This window comes from Prionailurus viverrinus, chromosome B2, assembly GCF_022837055.1.
Source record: "Prionailurus viverrinus isolate Anna chromosome B2, UM_Priviv_1.0, whole genome shotgun sequence".
In the NCBI taxonomy this organism is placed as follows: Eukaryota; Metazoa; Chordata; class Mammalia; order Carnivora; family Felidae; genus Prionailurus; species Prionailurus viverrinus.
This window is the reverse complement of record NC_062565.1, coordinates 10,713,954-10,737,572: the sequence shown is the minus strand read 5'-3', so window position 1 is coordinate 10,737,572 and position 23,619 is coordinate 10,713,954. Positions and strand designations below refer to the sequence as shown.

Genomic DNA, 23,619 nt, shown 5'->3' with positions numbered 1-23,619 from the left:
CTGTTGCTGCGGTTGAAAGATCTGCATGGGAAGGGACCAAAGTGTGTCTGCCATAACCTTTGGCTGCGATGCATGTTAGCCCGAGAAGAGTCGAAACTTGGGGTGGCGACAGATAAAGAAATCTGCTATGCCGGCGTTAATAGATATTCTTGAGATTCCCAGTTGAATTTTATTTCGGAATGTATTTAAGGCTTTGCTTTAAAACTGCGTATAAATGGGGGTGCCTGGGTGGCTTAGTCGGTTGAGCATCTGATTTCCGCGCAGGTCGTGATCTCGTGGTTTGTGGGTTCGAGCCCCACATCGGGCTCTGTGCTGACAGGGTGGAGCCTGCTTAGGATTCTCTGTCTCCCTCCCTCCCTTTCTCTCTCTCTCTCTCTCTCTGCCCCTTCCCGACTTGTACTCTCTCTCTTTCTCAAAAATAAACATTAAAAAAAATTAAAAACCAATTATAAATGGAGAATAACGTTTCTGATTCTGAGCTTTTCCTTTAAAGGCGGCTATAAGAAGAAGCAGCAGCAACGGGTTGAATGTGCCATGTGGATGTGCTCATGGGCGTATCCCTTTTACCCACAGAGCAGGCAGGGGAGAGAGGCAGGGGACGGTGTGGGGAGGTGCACGGAAGCCTCTGTGGACAGGTGAATAAAGAGTAGCAAAGGCAGCCCTCTTGAGGGAATTGTGAGGATAATTCTGGCCCTGGAGTTCTAGCTTCCACCATCTTTTCCACGTCCCCAGAGGGCCCTGCCTTCTGGTTTCTCAGACAGTTATACCCTCTTGTTTTTTCCAGCAGGTTCCATATCTTGTAAGTAGGGAAGGAGATGTGAGCTTGGTTAGTACACTCGATGGATGTGCCATTTTTCCTTTTTGGGTAGAAAGTGCGGTTCTTATTTTCTGGGTCAAGATAAGAAACATTGGTAATTTTTGTGTAAGTGTGATAAGGCACTTATCCATAAAACTGGGACTGTTTTTTTTTTTTTGGCCAGTATTTTTGCAAGTCATAGCCCCTCAAAAATTGCCAAGGCCTTGACATGCTATAATGATCTCCTCGTGGTCAATTCCATCTTCAAATATACTGGTCCCTTGTATTCTTTGTTGGGTCTCTTTGATTTTTTTAAAGCAACTGTAGCAGAAATATGATTTGAAAGGCCAAACCCAAGTAAAGACTAGGCTTTTCTTTTTTCTTTTTCTCTTCTCTCCTGGCTTTCTAGACCTTGATGAGAGGTACTTACATGAAGCCCACCCCTAGCTTCGATGTTGGAACCATTTCATTTTCCTGACTAAAAGACAATATGTATTTTAATCATACATAGTATTTTATTTGCAAGATATTGAACAATTGTCAGTATTATGGGAATACACCGCTTTCGGCATAAATGTTTCTCTGGCAAACAGGCTCCACTCTCTGCCCCCCTTTTTCTTCTTTGGTTTTTGTAGGGCTAATGTCGGTGTAGGTGGTGATGTCTGCTCAAATATTATAATCATAGTTAATATAGTAAAAGAGGGGGTGCCTCACCTTTAATTTCTTCTCAGTTGCGAATGTTAGGTCTATCCAGTTAACCTTCATGTGTGACATTTCTAGCACCCCCCTGACGTGTATGTATATCCTGAGAGCCCTGGTTATGCTCGGCTACAGTTGGAGTGGAATGGAAAAGTGAAGACTTTCAGCAAAGTAGGACCTGAATCCTCTCAGGTTAATTTTTACCAGAAAAAAAAGATAGAGATTATGGGCAATTAGTAGCTTTTGTTCTTATTGTTCTGATGTTACTGCTTTTGTTCTGTTAAAATGAAACTGAACTTATTTTATCTTTGAATTAAATTTTCTTTCTTTTTGGAAAGAATTTCTAGAATGATGAGGATGAGAAAAAGTGGTTTTTCATAGGAGGAGAGAGAAGTTTTTTTTTCTTGAACAGGCAGATTAATATAAATTTCAAAGGAGAAATAGCAAAAAAAAAAATCACTTTAAATCAAGATAAGAATTTTTTAGTAGTTGATCTGAGGCAATCGTCCTGTTGGTGGTTGAGAAGATACTTAGGAATGTTTGTTTCTACGGCTTGAATGTGGGTCTGGTTATTAGTGGATTAGAACCCACTGAATAAAAATAATATCAGTAGTCCATACTGACCTGAATAAATAAATGAATAATAAATGGGAGAGAAGGGACTGATCTTTCTTTGTTTTTTTTAAAATTAATTAATTTTTAAGTTTACATCCAAGTTAGTTAGCATATAGTGCAACAATGGTTTCAGGAATAGATTCCCTAGTGCCCCTTACCCATTCAGCCCATCACCCCCGCCATAACCCCTCCAGCAACCCTCTGTTTGTTCTCTATATTTAAGAGTCTCTTATGTTTTGTCCCCCTCCCTGTTTTTACATTATTTTTCTTTCCCTTTCCTTATGTTCATCTGCTTTGTATATTAGATTCCTCATATGAGGGAAGTCATATGATATGTCTTTCTCTAATTTTGCTCAGCATAATACCCTCCGGTTCCAACCACGTAGTTGCAGATGGCAAGATTTCATTCTTTTTGATTGCTGAGTAATACTCCAGTGTGTGTGTGTGTGTGTGTGTGTGTGTGTGTGTGTGCCCCCACGTGTGCACACGTGTATATGTACACACACACACACACACACACACACACCACATCTTCTTTATCCATTCATCTGTTGATGGACATTTGGGCTCTTTCCATACTTCGGCTATTGTCGATAGTGCTGCTGTAAACATTAGGGTGCATGTGTCCCTCAGAAACAGCACACCTGTATCCCTTGGATAAATACCTACTAGTGGGTCGTTTTTTGAGGAACCTCCGTACTGTTTTCCAGAGTGGCTGCACCAGCTTGCATTCCTACCAACAATGCAAAAGAGATCCTCTTTCTCCACATCCTTGCCAACATCTGTTGTTGCCTGAGTTGTTAATGTTCGCCATTCTGACAGGTGTGAGGTGGTATCTCATTGTGGTTTTGATTTGTATTTCCCTGATGATGCATGATGTTGAGAATTTTTTCGTGTGTCTGTTGGCCATCTGGATGTCTTCTTTGGGGAAGTAAGGGACAGCTCTTTCTTTCAGTAGAAATTCTAATTTCTGAAATTTCTTTCAGTAGAATTCTAATTAACAAATACAGAATGAAGGGTAGAAATAGAAAATCGTCATTAAGCAATTACCACAGTAATAACTATTGTAGGCGAGAATTATCAATAGATACAACAATAGTGGAGCAAAGGTACGATGAGAAAGAGGATATTTGCAGAATCTCAAAATGTATCCCTGCGAGAACCTTTGCTGATGACAAAGGGTGAAGAAATTTGGTAGACACCACCTTGACCAAGCTAAAAAGTCAACACCGCCAGTAATGAGATGGGTGTCCTCATGTACCTCCTGATGGCTCAACATCACTTCTGTGATATTCTTGCCAAAAATGCACAGCCTCAACCTAATCATGAGAATGCATCAGACAAACCCAAATCAGAGAACAGTGTACAACATAACTAGCCTGGACTCTTCCAACACGTCAAGGTTGTGAAAGGCAAAGACAAACTGAGGACTTGCCACAGACTGGAGAAGGCTAAGTAGAGGCACAGCAATTAAATGCAATCCAGGATCTTGGACTGAAAAAAAAAAAAAGACATAAGTGGGACAGTTTTTGACCTTTGAATAAGACTTGCAGGTTGTTTGTTTTGTGTCAATGTAAGTTTCATTATTTTAATTATTAGCCATGGGACGCCTGGGTGGCTTAGTCGGTTAAAGTGTTCAACTCTTGATCTCTGCTCAGGTCATGATCTCACAGTTCATGAGTTTGAGCCCTGTGTTGGGCTCTGCGCTGCCTGAGTGCAGAGCCTGCTTGGGAATCTCTCTCCCCCTCTGTCGGTGCCCTTGCCTCTCGAGCATGCTTTCTCTCTCTCCCTAAATAAATAAATAAATAAATAAATAAATAAATAAATACATGCATGCATGCATGCATGCATGCATGCCATGGTTATGTAAGGTGTTAACAGAAGGAAAAGTTGGGAGGATGGGATTTAGGAACTCTACCTAAGTTTTGCAATTCTTTGTGAGTCTAAAATTATTTCCAAAAAGAAAAGTTAAAAAGGAACATTCTGATATGATTTTGAACAATTTGGAATTTCTTTTTTGGGAGGAAGAGGAGAGTGATATATCAAAAGACACCTCTTTATAATCTCTTCTGTTGGGATTTCAGTTTTGCAATCAGTTTTAGAGTAATTGTGATTGTTTTGGGTTTTGTTTTGTTTTTAAAGCAGTAGCCCTTTAACCTGTGACCTGATAGAGCCTTTAATAATTATCCTCACATATTTATTTCCAGGTAAAAAACCTTGAGCAATGGTGACTTACTCCCAATGGCAATGGAACCAGGATTTTAATTCTTTGGGTCATCTTTTTTTTTTTTTTTTTTTTTTTTAAACAAGGTCTGGCTTTCTCTGACCTAAAGCCATGGGTATAATAGAAACATTTCAGAAAACTAGTCTAATCTTAATATCCAACAAACTGTAAGATCAAGATGTGGATTTTTGTTCCCCAAGGAGCAGATTAAAAAAAGAAAACCTTATGTATCTGTATTGCCTTCTGAGTAATTTAAGTTCCTTGAGGGGACCTTCTGGGTCTCCTTTCCTCGTCTGTATCCCTGGCTTCCAGCCAGTGCTCTACTCTTCCTGGATCATGGAGCAGAATATGGAGAAAGTGCAAATCTAAGTGGTGGGGGACTGGGAAGAGAATGGTGTGATGGAACTAACTTTTTTTTTAATCACAAATTTCAATAGAAAAAAATTTGATTTACCTTACTAAGGCTTAATTCCATAAAAATCTTTGATCTCTGAAAAATGATAAATAGATTCAAAGTAGAGTAAGTAAACAAAAAAAACCCAAAAACAAATTAGAGACCTCTGACTTCCCCGTTGGCAGTAATGTGTCCCCTGATGACATTTATTTTTCTAATTTAAAATTAAACATCCATCTCTCCTGTTGTTGACTTTTTACTGCATTAATTTGTGTCACTTTTTCATTAGCATTTCATCTGTGTCTAAAATACTTCATCTCCTGTTTGCTTTGTCTTCCAGAAACTGTATTTGACCTTAGCTGTTACATAAATTGCATGTCATTAAAAAACAAACAAACAAACAAACAAACAAACAATTTTTAAGAGTTGACTTTGAGGGGTTTGAAGAAGTTCTTCATCAGTCCAGAAACTGTTTTAGATGGAGGCGAATTGAGTACAGGACTGTCCCATAGAATGAGATCTTTTTTGGGGGTGGGGGTTGAAAATAGAGACACAGATCCTCACCGAGGTCTGTTGGGTCCAGATGACAGCATCTCCAAGTCACCTTGGCCCGAAGTTGAAGTAATATTAGATTATTTGTCCTCTGCCTACAATGAATCAACAACTAAGGAACTAAATTCAGATTCCTGAATGCCTCTCCTGCCTTTGGCTGCTTATGTCTTCTGTCCCCAATTCAGAGGGTTTTTTTTTTGTTTTTTTGTTTTTTGTTTTTGAGACACCTTTGTCTTTTAGGAAAGATGCCCAAGTGGTATGTATTCTAACAGATGAAACAAAACTGGCTTCCAATGTAGTAAAAGTCTAACACCCATCATATAAAATTAACCATAATTTTTTTTTTTTAAACATTTGGCGTTTTATTTTTTTAAACTTTTTTTTTTTTCAACGTTTATTTATTTTTGGGACAGAGAGAGACAGAGCATGAACGGGCGAGGGGCAGAGAGAGAGGGAGACACAGATTCGGAAACAGGCTCCAGGCTCTGAGCCATCTGCCCAGAGCCCGACGCGGGGCTCGAACTCACGGACCGCGAGATCTTGACCTGGCTGAAGTCGGACGCTTAACCGACTGCGCCACCCAGGCGCCCCCATAATTTTTTTTACAGTGATTTCTCAGGAGCTTTATTTAAGGCGGCAGATGCAAATGCAACCTTCCTTGCTAGCTGGAGAAAAAAATTCTGTAATTAAGTTAAATTAATGTTTTACCATACTTGGGATGGAGAAGACTGAACTTGCCTGTTTCGTGGTCCTTCATACGTTTTAGCTAACTTAGTTTAATTCATTTGCAAAGTAAACCAATTGATTTTTCGTGTGTGACAAGGAGGATTAGATTCTGGATACCTTTTCAAAAATATTTGTTATGTACAATTTTAAACTGCCTCATTTTTTTTTCACTCTTGTTTTCTTAACGCAGACTTCCTTTCATTAGTTGAACTAATGAACTTCTGTCTAGATATATTTTATGCCAAAGAATATGCAGTGTGTTAGAGTCAGAATTGCTAAGGCTAAGACTGTGTGCTGTATCAACTTGCTAAATGTTTAGAAGCCTAGTATCACATCTTTTGGTTTTCTCAGTTATGTATCTTTTAAGCAACGTCAATAGAGTTGACGTCAATGGAACTATTATTTTTAGAATGCCAGTTTAAGAGCATTTGGCTTTTCCTGCATCTGACTTTGAAATGCAATTTAAGAAGATTAATCTGAAATGTCATTTGGCCAGGTATGAATCATTGTCATTTACCAGTAAACCTTTGAGTTCATATTGCCATCTGAAATGGAAACGGAGGAGTCTAGCCACAAGAAATAGCTGTAGCATTTTAGCATCTTTAGCATTTTCTTTCCTTTTTTAAAACGTGTTTATTTTTGAGAGGGAGAGAGAGAGAGAGAGAGAGAGAGAGAGAGAGAGAGAGAGCGAGCGAGCATGAGCGGGGGAGGGGCAGAAAGAGGGAGACAGAAGATCAGAAGCAGGCTCTGTGCTGACAGCAGCAAGCTTCATGCAGGGCTTGAACTCATGAACTGTGAGATCACGACCTGAGCTGAAGTTGGATGCTCAACCAACTGAACCACCCGGGCTCCCCTTTAGCATTTTCTGCCATGGCATGGATGGCAATCAATGAAACCAAGGGCCCCATGAAGTGATTTTTGCCTGAAGGAATGATTTTTATATTGCTTCAAAGGTTCTGATCCCCAGGAAACTAATGAGGTTTTTATAATTCCTGAGGCACTACCTACCTGATCCTAGTTTTTTAGGGGTTCTAAAGCTAGGACTATAATCTTTTAAACATTTCTTAAATGAATGTGGAGGGGAAAGGAGCATCTTTTGTATACGTACACAAATAATTGAGGTGGTCCAAAAGCTTGGTTGTCTGGTCTTAGTAGCTGTTGACGGAAGAACGGAAGCTGACTGGTGGGTCCGGTCATGGGTGCTTTGAGTAGCGACTCCCAGCCATGGCAGAGGACTGGGGCCGATGTTGGAATTGCTCTTTGTGTTACCATGTGAACTGTGGGGAGAAAAAGCAGTTGGAGATCCACTGGTATAAAGTCAGCCAGATGAGAAGGAGAGGTCCTAGAAGGCTGGAATTCTGGGCTCCACTGATGACAGAGACCTCATCTCTTTAATATCTCTGGTTTCAGATTGCCTGCTTGGTACCTGTGGACCAGTTTCAGCTTTATCAACGGTTAAAATTTGAACGAGGTATGTATGCATGCTCCTGTCTATCCCGATGGTGGGTTGTGGTTTTACAATATGTCATCTGCGCACTAACCTGAAACCATCGTGTAAGGTTGGGGCGGCTGTGGGCTGTCAACAGAGCCACAAGGACACGCCAAAAGGGGAAAAACTGTAATTGCAACACAAAATTTCAGCTTTCTCAGCCAGAGGCAGAAAAAATGCGGACGAGCAGGAACTAGAAGCTTCCTTATTTTGGTTGCTTTATATTTTTAATTTGGCTCACGTGAAGAGAGGTTCTACAAAAGCTGGGATAGTTTCACAAAAGAACATGTTCCTTAAAATGGGTTTTACCACCCATTTACCCCTCCTGAAGATCACTTCAAAACATGAATCAACCCAAACATTTTTACTGCTGCTTGTGATACTCACCATTCATTCCTTTGATACTACTAATCATAGTGATGGCTGAGTGTGTCCTTCCCATGCGATCTACAATGCATCAGACTCATTTTCTTTCTCACTTTGGCCTTGGGATAATTGATAGGGCTTTTTTCTTTGTACTGTCTTTTTACCTGTAGGATTCATTCATTCATTCATTCATTCATTCATTCATTCATTCATTCTCCTTTTGGCTTCTTGCAGATCTTTTTCAAGGAGCCCTTTCCCTGCTGTCACACCCTGTACGTTTTTTAAAAAAATTTTTATCGTTTATTTTTGAGAGATAGAGCACGAGCGGGGGAGGGGCAGAGAGAGAGGGAGACACAGAATCTGAAGCAGGTTTCAGGCCTTGAGCTGTCAGCCCAGAGCCCTACGTGGGGCTCGAGCTCACGAACCGCGAGATCATGACCTGAGCCGAAGTCAGTCACTCAACTGACTGAGCCACCCAGGTGCCCCAACACCCTGTACATTCTTGAACTAAATGGTCTGTTTTTCCATATCTGAGAAATAGGAGAAAATTGCTTTTGGGTCTCATTGAGTACCCAAAATAAACTCTCATACAGCATGAACATACAGTTTTCTATTGATAACTTTTAAATCTGTGTTAGTAAAGTCTAGAGGTGAGGGTAAGGGGAAAGAGGTACGTTTATGTCTCTGGTGCCAGTAAGTTTGATAAACACAATTACCTTTACCTCATTCAGTTTTTGCAGTCACCCTGACAGATGATTCTTACATGAGAAAAGAAGACCATGCAGAATATGAGGGGACAAGAGTAGACCAGCGGGGGAGTCATGAGATGGCTCTCACTACCTAGGACCAAGGTTTGGCCAGTTTCATAGGCTAATTTTTTTATTTTTTATTTTTTATTTGTTTAGCAAGCCAAAAGCAGATTCATCTCTCCTGGGCAGATCATTTAACTACATTTTTAAGTCTGAAATATTAAAATGGAAATTACTAAAACAATTCTTGGACTAGATTACTTGAATTACATTTTTGCCTCATAGGAAGATGCAGATAACGGGTGAGGAAATAGTTAGGATGTTGTTGAATGTGGAATCTGAACCAGCAAAGTCAGGTGAATTTTAGGTTTGATTCATGAAGACACAGCCCCGTGAATCAGTCCTGTGTGGATTCTCAGCCAGCTGGAGAAGTTAATGATGGGGTACTTTACATCTCAGATCTAGCCATGCTGGCTGATTAATACAGCCCGGGGTGCTTATTGGGTGTGATGGCCAGAGATGATAATGTCAAACACCTGGCCTGCCATTCTCCCACTTTATCCCAGTATCCTCTGTTATAAAGATAAATTACTGTGGGAACACAGACATTCCAACTATTCACCCCACACATGGATGTGGCTGTAGCCAGTGCAATGATTTAAGGGGTCTCTCCTGGAGAAAGTCAAAGAAGTTAGACTGCATTTTCAGTCTTCTTAACTGGTGAGCTCTGTCAGTCTCACTAGTCCTACTCAGTAACCGGGGCTCTGCCCATTGTTGGTATGCCCTTGGCCTATACGCACCTCTGCTTTCTCCTGCCCTGGACCTCCTCCTCACCTGCCTGCGGCCCCATCTGTCAGGGGCAGGCCTCATTCCTCATTGTTTACATTTTACAGACTACTTACTAGCTGAAGTGTCGTTTTGTAATTCATGAGACAAATTCTAAGAGTACTAGGAATTAAAACTTTGTGTGAGTTGGTTCTCACTGATGAATATAAGCTTTTAGTGTATTTAAAACATAGTGGCTAAGAGCCTCGGCTGGGAACGCAGGCCCTACGGCTTACCAGCTGCGTGACCTTGGACAAGATACTTAATTTGTGTACCTGGATTTCCTCGGCTGCAACATGCGGATGATGTTGGTTCCCCTCCCATGTGGTTGGGATGAGTACTAAATGAACTAAAACATGTAAAGCACTTCCTTGAGTACTTTGTCTCCGTGTTCAAAATGTCAACAGCTGTTGATAATAACAATACTAATAATTTCAGAGGGGCACCTTTTACATGACGCATATGCAGTGTTCTTGTCTTATTCCCCAAATGGGATAATCTTCACATTCTCTAGGAAATATCCCCATATTGAAATAGAGAATAGGGGCACCTGGGTGGCTCAGTCGGTTAAGCGTCCGACTTGGGCTCAGGTCCTGATCTCGCGGTCCGTGAGTTCGAGCCCCGCGTCGGGCTCTGTGCTGACCGCTCAGAGCCTGAAGCCTGTTTCGGATTCTGTGTCTCCCTCTCTCTCTGACCCTCCCCTGTTCATGCTGTGTCTCTCTCTGTCTCAAAAATAAATAAATGTTAAAAAAAATTTAAAAAAAATGAAATAGAGAATACGATTATCTTGTTAGTGGGATTAGAACATGTGAAGTTAATTGGCCACATCGTGTGTGTGTGTGTGTGTACATACATTCTTGAGTTCGGACACATTGATGACACACGTGCCATTACAGTATCATACACAGCGTTTCACTGCCCTAAAATTCCTCTAGGCGCCACTTCCTCATCTTTTCCCACTACCCACTGGCTGCCACTGATCTTCTTAATGTGCCCATAGTTTTGCCTTTTCTGGAATGTCCTACAGTCAGAATCATGCAATATGTAGCCTTCTCAGGTTGGCATCTTTCGCTGAGCAATACGCTCTTCAGCGCTACATCCATGCTTGTGGTAGGAAAAGGCTTGCTGCGGGAGAGGTCCACATGGAAAATCATCAGCCAGGACTCTCGTTGTCCCCCAGAAAGCTTGGATAGATGTCCTCACACTTTGCTTTGTGATTGGGACTTTTTGATGTTCTTGTAGTGTTCAGCCCTACTTCTGATTGGCTTATTTATTCATCAGGTGTGTTAATATACTCGGTCCAGTTACAGTCAAGTTGGGGAGGCCTTAGAGCCAGTTTGTAGGTAGCCTTGCATATCTTTGCTTTGATGCATTATAAATTGATCAAGCAGTTTTACTCATACGTGGAATTTATTTTTTCTCACAAGTTCCAGGTGGATGTCCCATTACCCATCCCACGAACTGATAATGGATTTTATTATTCCTACTTTGTAGATGAAGAGAGTGAAAACTGGAGAGGTTGAGACTTGCCCAGCATTACATAGACTGTGTCTAAGCTTCCTCATCTATAGATTGTGTGTTGTGTTAATTGCATAATTTTTTACTAGGGTAATATGTACCTGCAAAACATAAAACTTACCATTTCATCCATTTTAGGTGTACAATTCAGTGGCATTAGGAACACACACAGTGTTGTGTAACCATCACTACCGTCTATTTATCACCCCAAGCAGAAACTGTAGTCATTAAATAATAACTTTGCATTTCCCTTTTTTCCCCGGCCTTGGTAGCTTGTAATCTGCTTGCTGTTCTGTAAACTTGCCTAGTGTAGATATTTCATTTAAGTGGAATCATACACTATTTTCCTTTTGGGTCTGGCTTACTTCCCTTAGTATAATGTTTTGAAGGTTCAAAACATGGTGCTGTGTATCAGCACTTTTTATGGCTGAATAATATGCCACTGTATGGATATCACACATTTTGTTTATCCATTCGTCTGTTATAGGACACTTGGATCGTTTTTACCTTTTGCCTGCTGTGAATAATGCTACAGGGAACACTGGGGACCAAGTATCTTTTTGAGTCCTAGCTTTCAGTTCTTATGGGTATATACTTAGAAGTGGAATTGCTTGGTCATGTGCCGAATTCTGTATTTGGTGTTTGAGGAACTGCCCAAACTCTGTCATTTAAATATAAATTTAATTGTATATTTTTACTATCATAAAGTATGGAACCACAATTACATTTGGAAGTATGTTAAATCTGGGAGTTTGGTTCAACTCCCTTGTTTTATAAGAAAGGAAACCAAAGTCCAGAGACATTTTGATCTGAGGTGATTTGGGAAGGCAGTTTATAATTATTTATTTATTTATTTATTTTAAAGTTTATTTATTTATTTTGAGAGACAGAATGAGCGGAGGAGGCGCAGAGAGAGAATCCCAAGCAGGCTCCGCACTGTTAGCACAGAGCCTGACGTGGAGCTCGAACTCATGAGCCATGAGATCGCGACTTGAGCCAAAGTTGGACAGACGCTTAACTGACTGAGCCACCCAGGTGCCCCTATAATTCTTTAGTATCAATTCATGCACTTTTTCTTTATCCATCCATGATACAGAGTTATTAGAGAAAGGCATTCCAAGTAAGAGTAAGTTTAAATCAATACAGTGTTATGGAAGGGAATTTACTTGATTGGGATGATCTTTATCTAAATTGTATATCTTGTTTTTACTCAATAGACTTCATATCTACCTCGGACTCAAGACTTACCAGCTAGGTCACTTTGGGGTCTATGCCACAAAAATATTTTATGTGGAACTGTTTACAAGGGGGTCTTGGGATGCTTTAAATACTGATGTGAATGATCTAAAGGGCTAACTTGTGGAAAGTAAAACTCACCGACTGGGCTCTCAGATGTGTAGAGACTGTCGTTGCTCTGGAAAAAGACTCAGATTAGTGGTGGCCTTGTATCTTAGTTATACGCATTTCCATTAGTTTTGCCCCATGCTTATTGCCTACCAAGTTCTCGGTTTTTAGTCTGTCATCCGTGTTTTAATTGTCTTCTGCTTTATGTTACATATATGATTAACTTGCCTTTTATAGCTTTGTTTTAATCTGAGTCTTTGTGGGGGAAAAATATTTTGAATAGGAACAAGCCTAAATCATCACTGTTTACATAAAGCAGAGAAACAGCATTTGGCATAGATGGGTTATTCGATGAATCCACTTTCCTTCCATCTGTGACTTTCTGTTGGCTACTACTGTGTTTGTGGCTTTCCCTTTCCGTGTCAGTCTTCCAATATTAACAAAGAAAAGAGAATACTAAGTTTGGCATGTGTTAGTGATCACTGTTGTACTTTCTACTGGTCCGCAAAGCATGTGCCTGATGATTAATGCTAGAATTTTGTCTCTCGAGTCTGCTTGTCTGGAGTCTGTGTTTTCAGAATATTTTTTAAAATTGGATTAAGATTTTCCATCTCTAGTCCTTAAGCACTCTTCCTATTTTTTGTGACCCCTTTTTGCTTATTATAATTGCACGTTGCTTCAATTCCCTCGTGGTTGATTGGTCTGTTCTTGGCTATTTGTATTTTCAGAGTGGCTGGAAACTCTTAGAAATGGTGCCAGCGGCACACTGTTCTCTGTTGGAAAAAGTCAAATAGGAATTTATTTTCCTGTTATCTGTTAATCCTACTGCCTTCACTCACGTATTTAATATCTATGTTTCTGTGGACTGAGAATCTCTTGTGTGCCAGGGTCACTTCCCGATGCTGCTGTAAGCCGCGGCCCAGTCTTTCTCCAAAGCCCATCTGTTCTCAGCATTTTTCACAAGCCTCCTTTCAACACTGCAGCAAAAGTCTCAACATTGAAGATGGGGCTCTTTGAGTTTCATCTCGCTCCTTTATTTGTCTTTGGTGAAATGCTCCCCGCCCCTCCTTTGTGTTTAATCATTTAAGGTTTTATGTCACCAGGGCTCTGTGTGTAGTTATTCGGTTTCTCTTGGCATTTTTAAAAAATTATTTTTTAACGTTTATTTTTGAGAGAGAGACAGAGCACAAATGGGGGAGGGGCAGAGAGAGAGGGAGACCCGGAATCCAAAGCAGGCTCCAGGCTCCGAGCTGTCAGCGCAGAGCCCCACGCGGGGCCCGAACCCACAAACCGCAAGATCGTGACCTGAGCCCAAGTCAGATGCCCAACCGACTGAGCCACCCAGGCGCCCTGGTGTTTTTTGTTTGTTTTGTTTTTGTTAGCGCTGTGTGATACTTCCATGACCTTCCTGTTAATTCAGTTTTATTTTTCAACAGCTCCCGTCCCTTATTAGTCGTCTTACTTTTCATAGTTTCTGACCCTAAGCCCATTCTTATCATGCATGTGCGTGCGTGTGCACACCTGTTCTCCCTTTGAGCCTGCTTTTTTGGTGTTTTGTGGTAAATGTATGACTAAGTCTAGGGTTTCCTTACAAAGCTACCCTGTGCCTCCAGATGGTAACATTTTCTCCCCAGCGTTCTGCTTCCTTTCCTTTACCATCAACTCTTTCTTGCGGGTCAGTTCTAAATCTCAAACAACGCCCTCTAGGTGGTTCAGCTTTCCTCTGAAAAACTAGTGTCCGTAAGAAGAGACCCTTATCACCAGATAGGGTGATTTTTTGAAAGGGGCCCCAAGCGACAGGCACAGTATGACATCTTGCCTCTCCCTGTGTGCACTTCCACCCGCACCTGTAACAGCTGGAGTGTTGTGAAGAATGAGTCAGTGTTGTGTGTCTGTCACTGTGTGTGCTCAGTAAATTATTGCTGTCATTATCGTTGTTGTGGTTTTTGTTGTTCATCACTATTGCCACCCCATCTTACCTTTGTCCCAGTGGTTTCTAAACCAAACGAAAAGAGCATCTTCTAGAATCCAGATCATACCTTGGACTGAGGGTATAGCACAATAATACGACTTTTGTCCTCTTTTCATCTTAACTCGTATCTTTTTCAGCATGTTTCCATCCGCATTGTCCTAGATTCTAAAGCATCGTATGGCACCATCATACAGTGTGTGCTGTTACTTGAATCATGAACCCACCTTCTCCAGCACCTCCAAGGAGATCATGACTTGCTGACCCAGAGCGTGCAAAGTGGCTGCTCTAAAGAGAAAACGTTCCCATGCTCATAGTGGAAATGGAAATCTATTTAACAACATGGTTGTGCGTTTACATAGAGAATGGTATTCTAGGAGGAAAAAAGGCCGGATCCCAGCATATACTCATGAACTGCGGGTTATGCATGCTTCTAGCTTGTGTGGGTCATAATGTAAGAGCGTCAGACTGGATAACCTCAGAAGTTGTTTCCAGGTCTGAAATTCTGTTGGTTCTCCTCAGCAATCTTGACAGAGGGCTGCTAAAGGCCACGTCTCTTTGACTTTATTTACTACGGCAGATGTTAATTCTGATCAGTTTAATTGCATTTTAACTATCTACAGAAGACCTTTGTTCCTTGAGACATCAGAAAGCAAATTAACTTTGGCATAATTAAAAATGCAGAGGGTCATGAAAGTTAAACCAGTTTGATTTATTTCAGCTGATAAATTAGCTTGGATGTATGATGTTTCCTACCATGATATGAAATCATGGGATCTCTTTTCTGGCACAGCTTCACACTGGCAGAGGATGGCAGAAAACCCACTTATGTTAGTTAAGAGAATTTACAACAGAATAAAAACCAAGCTCTGCCTATGTAATACTGATGGCTTCCAGTGGATCTCGGGATCAGGGTTTGAAAACTGAAAACAGTCGCTGGGGTCAGACATGCTCCTTAGGGCTCGAGGCAGTTTTATTCTCTTAAAATGTTTCTATTTCTCAAGAATTGTCAGAATACAGAAGTAGAGATAGCTTTACGTAGCATTTCCTGCCTTGCCTAATTTCTATGAACAAGCAGTCTTAAGACCAAACAGTCATGCAACTTTACTTCAGTGATCAGTGTTAATTTTCTTAAGTAAATCCTGGCTGCAGTTGGTGAATTTGTCTGTCTCTGATGTAAGTATGTTACGTTTAATGACTGCTAAATCACGTTCATGGTAAAGTGTTGGGAATACCCCTAGCCTGTGTACAGGCCCCTGGGCTCTCTTTTTATAGATCCCTGAACTTTTCCCCCATCTCAGAGCTACATGAAGCTTTTGTCACCGCGGATGCAGAAAAAATTAGCTGACTACGCATTAGTGCATTTTCCTCCAGCTTTGGAATGGCAATTTGAAGGGGGAAGAAACGAAACCTTACGTTTTTTTGGATGTGCGCGTTTTCTTTATCTCCATGATAACTGTATCTCCTAGGCCAAGAGCCAGGAGTTAGAATCGAATTCACTCTAATAGTAATCAAAAGCGTTTTTTTTTTTTTAACACATTGCATTTATTTTTTTTTTTATTTTTTTTTCAACGTTTATTTATTTTTTTGGGGGGGGGACAGAGAGAGACAGAGCATGAACGGGGGAGGGGCAGAGAGAGAGGGAGACACAGAATCGGAAACAGGCTCCAGGCTCTGAGCCATCAGCCCAGCGCCCGACGCGGGGCTCGAACTCACGGACCGCGAGATCGTGACCTGGCTGAAGTTGGACGCTTAACCGACTGCGCCACCCAGGCGCCCCTCAAAAGTGTTTTTAAAAATTTCGCATTAACCCCGTACAGCTCCCCTCCCGTCAGGCTCCTCTCAGGTCAACGGGGTGGAGTCAGGCGTGAGGAGGAGAAGCTCTTGTTCATGGACATGATTTGGCTTCCAACTGGTGTCCACCAGTCGGTTCCTCTTTGGCGTGGGGTTAGGATTGCTAATATGTGACACCCCTTTAGCGTTTTTTCCTCTAGGAAAAAAACCATTTGTGGTACACTCTGTTACCTGATGGATAGGAAGCAAAATTGTGCTCTTAATAGCATATTGGAATTATAATCATTCTTTTTAAAAAATGTTTATTTATTCCGAGAGAGAGAGAGAGTGTGTGCACACACGCATGTGAGCGGGGAAGGTGCAGAGAAAGAGGGAAAGAGAATCCCAAGCAGGCTCCGCACTCTCAGTGCCAAGGGGGGCTCGATCCCATGGACTGTGCGACCATGACCTGAGCTGAAATCAAGAGTTGGACATTTAACCATCGGAGCCACTCAAGTGCCCCTGAAATTCTAATTCTTAAAAAATAAAAATGCCTCTCTTAGCCTCTGTGGATGTTTACTTGTAGCTGCTCTTCTAGGAGCTGGGCCAAAACACAGTCGTTAGGGGAGATGCCGTGCTGTGCTCAGATACCTTTTCAGTGTAATCTGGCCAGACTTGCGGGTGGGAATCCCTGTTCTGCTGGGGGATGCTCTTCTCCCTGAGAGTCCAAGAAACCCTGTGCAATAGTCTCTCTGAGCGGTTATTCCTGTTCTCTGGAAATATCTGAATGCAGGGCTGAGTAAGACAGAACCTTGCTGTGTAGACCGTCAATTATCCTTTATTACCACGGGGAATTGATCTACAGATAGCATTTCTTACACTTCTGTTACGTTGCTTCATTCATTTATTCAACAAATACGAAGTTTCAGAAAGCTTTCTAGATCACTGGTTGTCAGCTTGGGATGACTGCATCCAACTGCATCCTCACTAGGAAATCTTGACGGTTTCACCTTCAAAATATGCTCCAAATTATGAGTACTTCCACTTCTCACCTAGAATCCAGTGCATCTCGGATTAGATCGCTGCTCTCTGTCCTCACCCTGTGCCGCCACCAGCTCCACTCCCTATGGTAGCCAGAGTAATCTTCTGAGAGTGGTCATCGCGTCACGGCTCTCCCTTCATCACAGTGGCACTGCCCTCTCTTCCTCGGCACTGCCTGTGGGGGGTGGCGGCCGTCTCCTGTTCGGCATCGTGGCCGCCCTCAGACCTCTGGTGAAGCCCAAGATTGCGAAAAAGAGGACCAAGAAGTTCATCAGGCACCAGTCAGACCAATATATCAAAATTAAGCGCCACTGGCGGAAGCCCAGAGGCACTGACAATATGGCGCGCAGAAGATTCAAAGGCCGGATCTTGATGCCTGGCGTTGCTTACGGGAGCAGCAAGAAAACAAAGCACGTGCTGCCTGGTGGCTTCCAGAAGTTCCTCGTCCACAGTGTCAAGGAGCCTGAAGAGCTGCGGATGTGCAACAAATCTTACTGTGCAGAGATTGCTTACAATGTCTAAGAACCACAGAGCCGTTATGGAAAGTACGGCCCAGCTGGCCATCAGACTCAGCGCTCCCAATGCCAGGCTGCCTAGTGGCGAACGTGAATAGACAGCTTATGTGCACGTCGTATTTGTGTTATACTACCGAAAAAAAAAAAAAAAAAAAAGCCCCTCCAGCGGCTTCTCAGCATGCTTAGGCCTTATCGTCATCCTCTAGAATCAGGTCCTTGATGACTATCCCCGCATTATGTCCTGTGACCCTCCCCTCTGCTCACTTAGCTCCTTGTGAAATTGCCCTGCTAGGCCTATTACACGTGTAAGTCTCCTCTTCTGCATCATTTGGATATAAGTTGGAAATCTTTCAGATCAAAACCATGCGTAGATTAGCTGCTTGTTCATGGTTCTAACCTATTGACTTCAATGTGTTTTTAAAAAACATACAGCTATAAATAACTCTCAAAACCAGAAGTAATGTTTGCTCAGAGCCATCTGGTTCTCACACAAATGTAACAATCCCAGAGGCTTATCTCTAGCAATTCTAACCAAATTAATAGTTACCCAGTTGAGAGAGCAGAAAGTGTGCATTTGAGCTGAGAGGTCTCTGCCATGAAACAAAAATGAAGGCGGCAGAGAAAAAACCAAATCATTTAGGTATTCTCTACATATTCAGGCCCAGAAGTATGAATATACCTTTTCTTCTCATTCAAATGTCCTTTGTGAATTTCTACAGAAGGCTTGCGTGTACTGTTTGACTGCAAGTGATAAATCTCTTTAGTCCTGTCTCCGTCACCAGTGTGAGAAACTGAGTCACTACTCCTTTGAGTGTTAACTCCTTGTTAACTTATTCAGCTCCTTTCGTTAACACAGAAATATAAAGCTGAGGGGACTGTCAAATTTGGATAGATCTGTCTTTTTGCCTCAGAATAGTTATTTGCTCTTAATGCTTTACCAAGAAGACAATGGCATAACTTCTTTGACAAGTGTCCTTTAATTAACCAGAACAGTGTATGTATTTTTTTTATTATTATTATTTGAGAGAGAGAAAGAGGAAGAATGAGTCAGGGTGGGGAGAGGAGCAGAGAGAGAGAGAGAGGGAGGGAGGGAATATATCTCAACCAGGCTCCACGCTCAGCATGGGGCCCGACATAAGGCTTGATCCCATGACTCTGGGGTCATTATATGAGCCAAAATCAAAAGTCAGACACTCAACCGACTGAGCCACCCAGGCGCCCCACCAGAATAATATTTAAAAGGTGTAGAACAAGCTCAAGTACCTGTGTAAAAAATAGCTGTGCCCCAAAGCAAACGTTACATAAACACATGGTACTATATTGCTACTGTGGGTACCTCCTGTATTGATGGACTTTTCTCCAGGCTTTAATCATGTCAGATTCTACCTAGCAGCGCTTTCCATTTATTTAGGTTCTTTAAAAGAATGGCTGATGGGAGAAGGGGGGGCTCTGTTCAAGAGAAGGAATTGGTTTAAATTAGTAGATATCTGTTCTCTTTTTTTTTTTTTTCCCCGTGACCCTTTGTATTTATAAAGGAAAAAATTTCCATCTGCTGGGTGGTCAGGAATGTACTGAGTGCATCCCATATGACTGGCATAGCGAGGGGTGCTTAGACGTATGGTGGGCAGATCCAAAAATACGTACTCGTAACATACATACACATGCTGTGGTTCTGAGCAGAAGAAACAGCCTGTCTTCTAGGAGAGCTCTCACTGGAGTTGATGATCCCAGACATATGTACAAGAAGCAATTAACCAACAATAAACTAGAATATATAATCAAATAGCAAACACTCTTTAGAAGATGTATACCCGTGGGAGACATGAGAGGATTACTTCAAATGTAAGTACCTGTCTGTATGCGGGATGTTCAGGAGGTAGAAAAGGCTGGTCAGCAAATATGGCTACAAGAACTGTCACTATTGTAGTTTTCACTTCTCTTCTCATGCTAAGTTCTGTTCTTCGGTTGCCCGCTGTGTGCCCCACACTTGACTATGCTGAGGTAGGGTCTCTACGTCTATATTTTTACTCTCAAGGTGGACAATTTTCAGGGATGTGTTGGCAAACGGTTTTTTGGTGGGGGCGGGGGAGGCCCTGATTTACAGTGTTTGCCGCTTTCTGTGGTGTAAATACTTTACCGTGGTTGATTTCTCAAGTAGCCGATTCATGTGGTGTCACTGAATGCAGCGCTGGGACGAGATGGAGTAGGTTGTGAGCTGGTGGGACCCTGCTTCAGGAGGCGGCCGCCAGTGTCCTTGCTCAGTGTTTCCTTAAGTGCAGAATCTTTATTCCACTATCGGGAAGGAGACTGTCCTTTTCCTTTTATGCCTTCCTGACTCTGGCTGCCTGAAGAGTTGCTATTACAGGGATTGGGGGTTTTTTTATTTGTCATCTTTGCTTCTGTGGTGCTTTAGCTCTAACTTAATTTCTTTGTGTTTTATCTCAGCATGTGCCATCTGCTTTGTACTGTGGTTAGGAGGGACCAGTTTTACCTCCTGATTTTAGAGCTGATTAAAAGGAGAAACTTCATTATGGATACTTGGGATAAGAGAAGCATAAAATATTTCTGTATTAAAAAAAAGTTTCTGTATATCAGACATTCCTTACCTCCACCCCTAAGAGTTGCTCACATTTATTTGTTAATAATTTCATTTATGTTATCTTGTGGGGTGCTCTGTCAGTTATTACATTGCTTGTGTTTTTTTTTTTTACATTTTATTAATTTTGAACATCTCTGGTTCTTTTCGCGCTGAGATTTCTGAGAAGTAAACCTCTATTTTCTTTTTTTTTTTAATGTTTATTTATTTTGACAGAGAAAAAGTGAGGAGGGGAGGAGCAGAGGAAGAGGGAGAGAGATAATCCCAAGCAGGCTCCACACTGTCAGTGCAGAGCCCGATGTGGGGCTCAAACTCACAAACCATGAGATCATGACCTGAGCCAAGATCAAGAGTCGAATGCTTAACTGACTGAACCACCCAGGTGCCCTGCAAACCTCTATTTTCACCTCTTTTAGAGCCCATGATCTCTAAAAAGTACCTGACATTGATCAATTGTTGAATGATATGCCTAGTTTTCAGGCATATCATCACAAGACATGAAGCCAAAAGAAGTTTGAAATAGTACAAATTAGAATGAGATTGAGACTTAATCATGGCAAGGGCTGTGTAAGTCAAATAACGGAGAAATCTAGGGCCAAGTCTTAGACACCATTCATAGATGGGACCAACGGAAGCAGTTTTGATGCTAAAGGACAAGGAAGGTTTGGGGAAGAAAATAGGCCAGTGCTTTATGGAAGAGGGAGCCACAAGAGTATCTGATACAAGTTGCATTAAGAAACACTTGCTGGGGCACCTGGGTGGCTTGGTCGGTTAAGCGTCCAACTTCGGCTCAGGTCATGATCTCACGGTCTGTGAGTTCGAGCCCCACGTCGGGCTCTGTGCTGACAGCTCAGAGCCTGGAGCCTGTTTCAGATTCTGTGTCTCCCTCTCTCTGACCCTCCCCTGTTCATGCTCTGTCTCTCCCTGTCTCAAAAATAAATAAAACATTTAAAAAAAAAAACACTTCCTGGATATGAGTAGGGGCATGGCAGTTTTAACTTTCAGAGAGCAGTTTATTAATGAGTTGGGAATAAAAACTTGACTTTAGAGATTTAAGGAGGGTAGAAGGGGATAGGAATGAGAATCAGTGACTCTGGATCACTCATCCAAGGACTGGGATGAGAGAAGAAGTGAAATGGATGTCAGGTACGGAGAGACAGTAAGTAGGGGTCCAGTAAGGGTAATTATTATTCCTTTTGAAGTTAGAAAATTTTTTCATTGTCGCCCTTAATAAGTGACATTTCATAAAGGCGGTTTAATTTTGAAAGTGCTGTATGTAAAGTTCCATGTTTTGCCAAGTTGATGTCTTTCCAAATGCAGAGAGCCATAATTCAGGTGGGTAGAGATCTAGGGTCTACAAGATGCTGATTCTGTGACATCAAAATTAAGACAAGTACACTAGGTCCTTGAATGAAGGTCCTTTAAGGGGGGTAGACTATAATTTGGTAAAGAGAGAGGATTTTTAGGGGGAAGGAAAAACATAGTATGAGAATTGTGGAGAATATGGAGAATGTGAAACAAAGGGGAAATCTAAATATGTTTCAGTGTTGCAAAAAGTAGATGATTTTCCAGGGGACAGCTTAGATGCAGAATTATTAGTCTGTTGTTCATATACCAGATTGATAGTAGCCTTTTCCAACAAGCTTCTAGGGGCGCCTGGGTAGCTCAGTTGGTTAAGCCTCCAACTCTTGGTTTTTGCACAGGTCACGATCTTATGGTTCTTGGTTCAAGCCCTGTGTCAGGCTCTGCACTGACAACGCAGAGCCTGGTTGAGATTCTCTGTCTCCCTCACTTTCTGTCCCTCCTCTCAACCCCCCATTGTGTGCACGCACTCTCTTTCTCAAAAGGAATGTAAAAAATAAAAAAAAAAAAACAACTAGCTTTTAAAAATTATAAAAGTAGTATTTGTTCCTGTTTTTTAAATTCAAATTTAGTATTAAAGTAAATCTTTGCTTCCTTCCCCAACACCCCCCCCCGCCTTTTACTCAAGGATAACCATTTTTGTGTTTCTTACATATTCTTCTGAAAATGTTTTTTTTTTAATTTTTTAATGTTTATTTATTTATTTTGAGAGAGACAGAGACTGAGATAGAGACAGCAAATGGAGGAGGGGAGAGAGGGAGAGAAAGAATCCCAAGCAGACTCCATGCTGTCAGCACAGAGCCCAACGCTGGGCTTGATCCCACAAACTGCAAGATCATGACCTGAGCGGATATCAAGAGTCAGATGTTTAACTGAATGAGCCACCCAGGTGCCCCTGTTGTTTTGTTTTGTTTTTTAATGTTTATTTATTTGTTTTTTCAGAGAGAGAGCAAGTATGAGTGGGGGAGGGGCAGAGAGAGGGGGAGAGAGAATCCGAAGCAGGCTGCAGGCTCTGAGCTGACAGCAGAGAGCCTGATCTGAGGCGTGAAGTCACGAACCATCAGATCATCTCCTGAGCCCAAATCAAGAGTCTCACACTCAACCTGACGAAGCCACCCAGGCACCTTGTTCTCAAAATGTTAAAACATATTTTTATAAACATGGTTCATTTATACTTATCCTGAATCTGCATTTTTTAATTGGTAATATATCCTTGGGATCTTTCCATATTGTCACATTTGAGTCACCTTATTTTCAAGTTCGTAGTGTTCAACTATATGGATGTACATTACTTGTCTGCTGAACTACACAAAAACCTTATGGATCTGGCATAGTGTGTTAATTTTTAAAAAAATTTTTTTTAACGTTTATTTATTATTGAGAGAGCATGAGCATGGGAGGGGCAGAGAGAGGAGGAGACACAGAATACAAAGCAGGCTCCAGGCTCTGAGCCATCAGCACAGAGCCTGACGATGCGGGGCTCGAACTCCCACCCGCAGGATCATGACCTGAGTCAAAGTCAGATGCTTAACCGACTGAGCCACCCAGGCACCCCGTTTTTTAAAAAAACGTTAATAATAACAAAAAATTTTTATTATGGTACATACGTTTTCCACAGGATGATGTGTGTCATGTGTATTTTTTTCTGTACGCGCATTTCCACGTTCCTCACCTACAGAGATGATAAAATCCTGGGGTTGGAAAGGACTTTAAAGGTCGTCTCGGGGGGCGCCTGGGTGGCGCAGTCGGTTGAGCGTCCGACTTCAGCCGGGTCACGATCTCGCAGTCTGTCAGTTCGAGCCCCGCGTGGGGCTCTGGGCTGATGGCTCAGAGCCTGGAGCCTGTTTCCAATTCTGTGTCTCCCTCTCTCTCTGCCCCTCCCCCATTCATGCTCTGTCTCTCTCTGTCCCAAAAATAAAGAAAGAAAGAAAGAAAGAAAGAAAGAAAGAAAGAAAGGTCGTCTCGGACATGCCGTGTTCATCCCCTTTGCACAATACCTGCTTCCCCAGGAGGAACGGTCCTTGTTGGAAGTGGGCATTTGCTCACTATTGCTAGAGGTGGCCTTA

The 23,619-nt window shown here is 41.9% G+C and overlaps 1 protein-coding gene and 1 pseudogene across 2 annotated transcripts in view; both read left to right on the top strand.

Annotated features, from left to right (window-relative positions):
- Positions 1–23,619, top strand: part of RNF144B (ring finger protein 144B) — a 103,152-nt gene that overhangs the window by 65,620 nt on the left and 13,913 nt on the right. For both annotated transcript variants that reach the window (XM_047859060.1, XM_047859059.1), the window contains exon 4: positions 7,417–7,477. In XM_047859060.1, coding sequence (XP_047715016.1) covers positions 7,417–7,477 — 61 coding nt within the window. The remainder of the gene's footprint in view (positions 1–7,416; positions 7,478–23,619) is intronic.
- Positions 14,609–18,628, top strand: LOC125165536 (60S ribosomal protein L32-like; annotated as a pseudogene).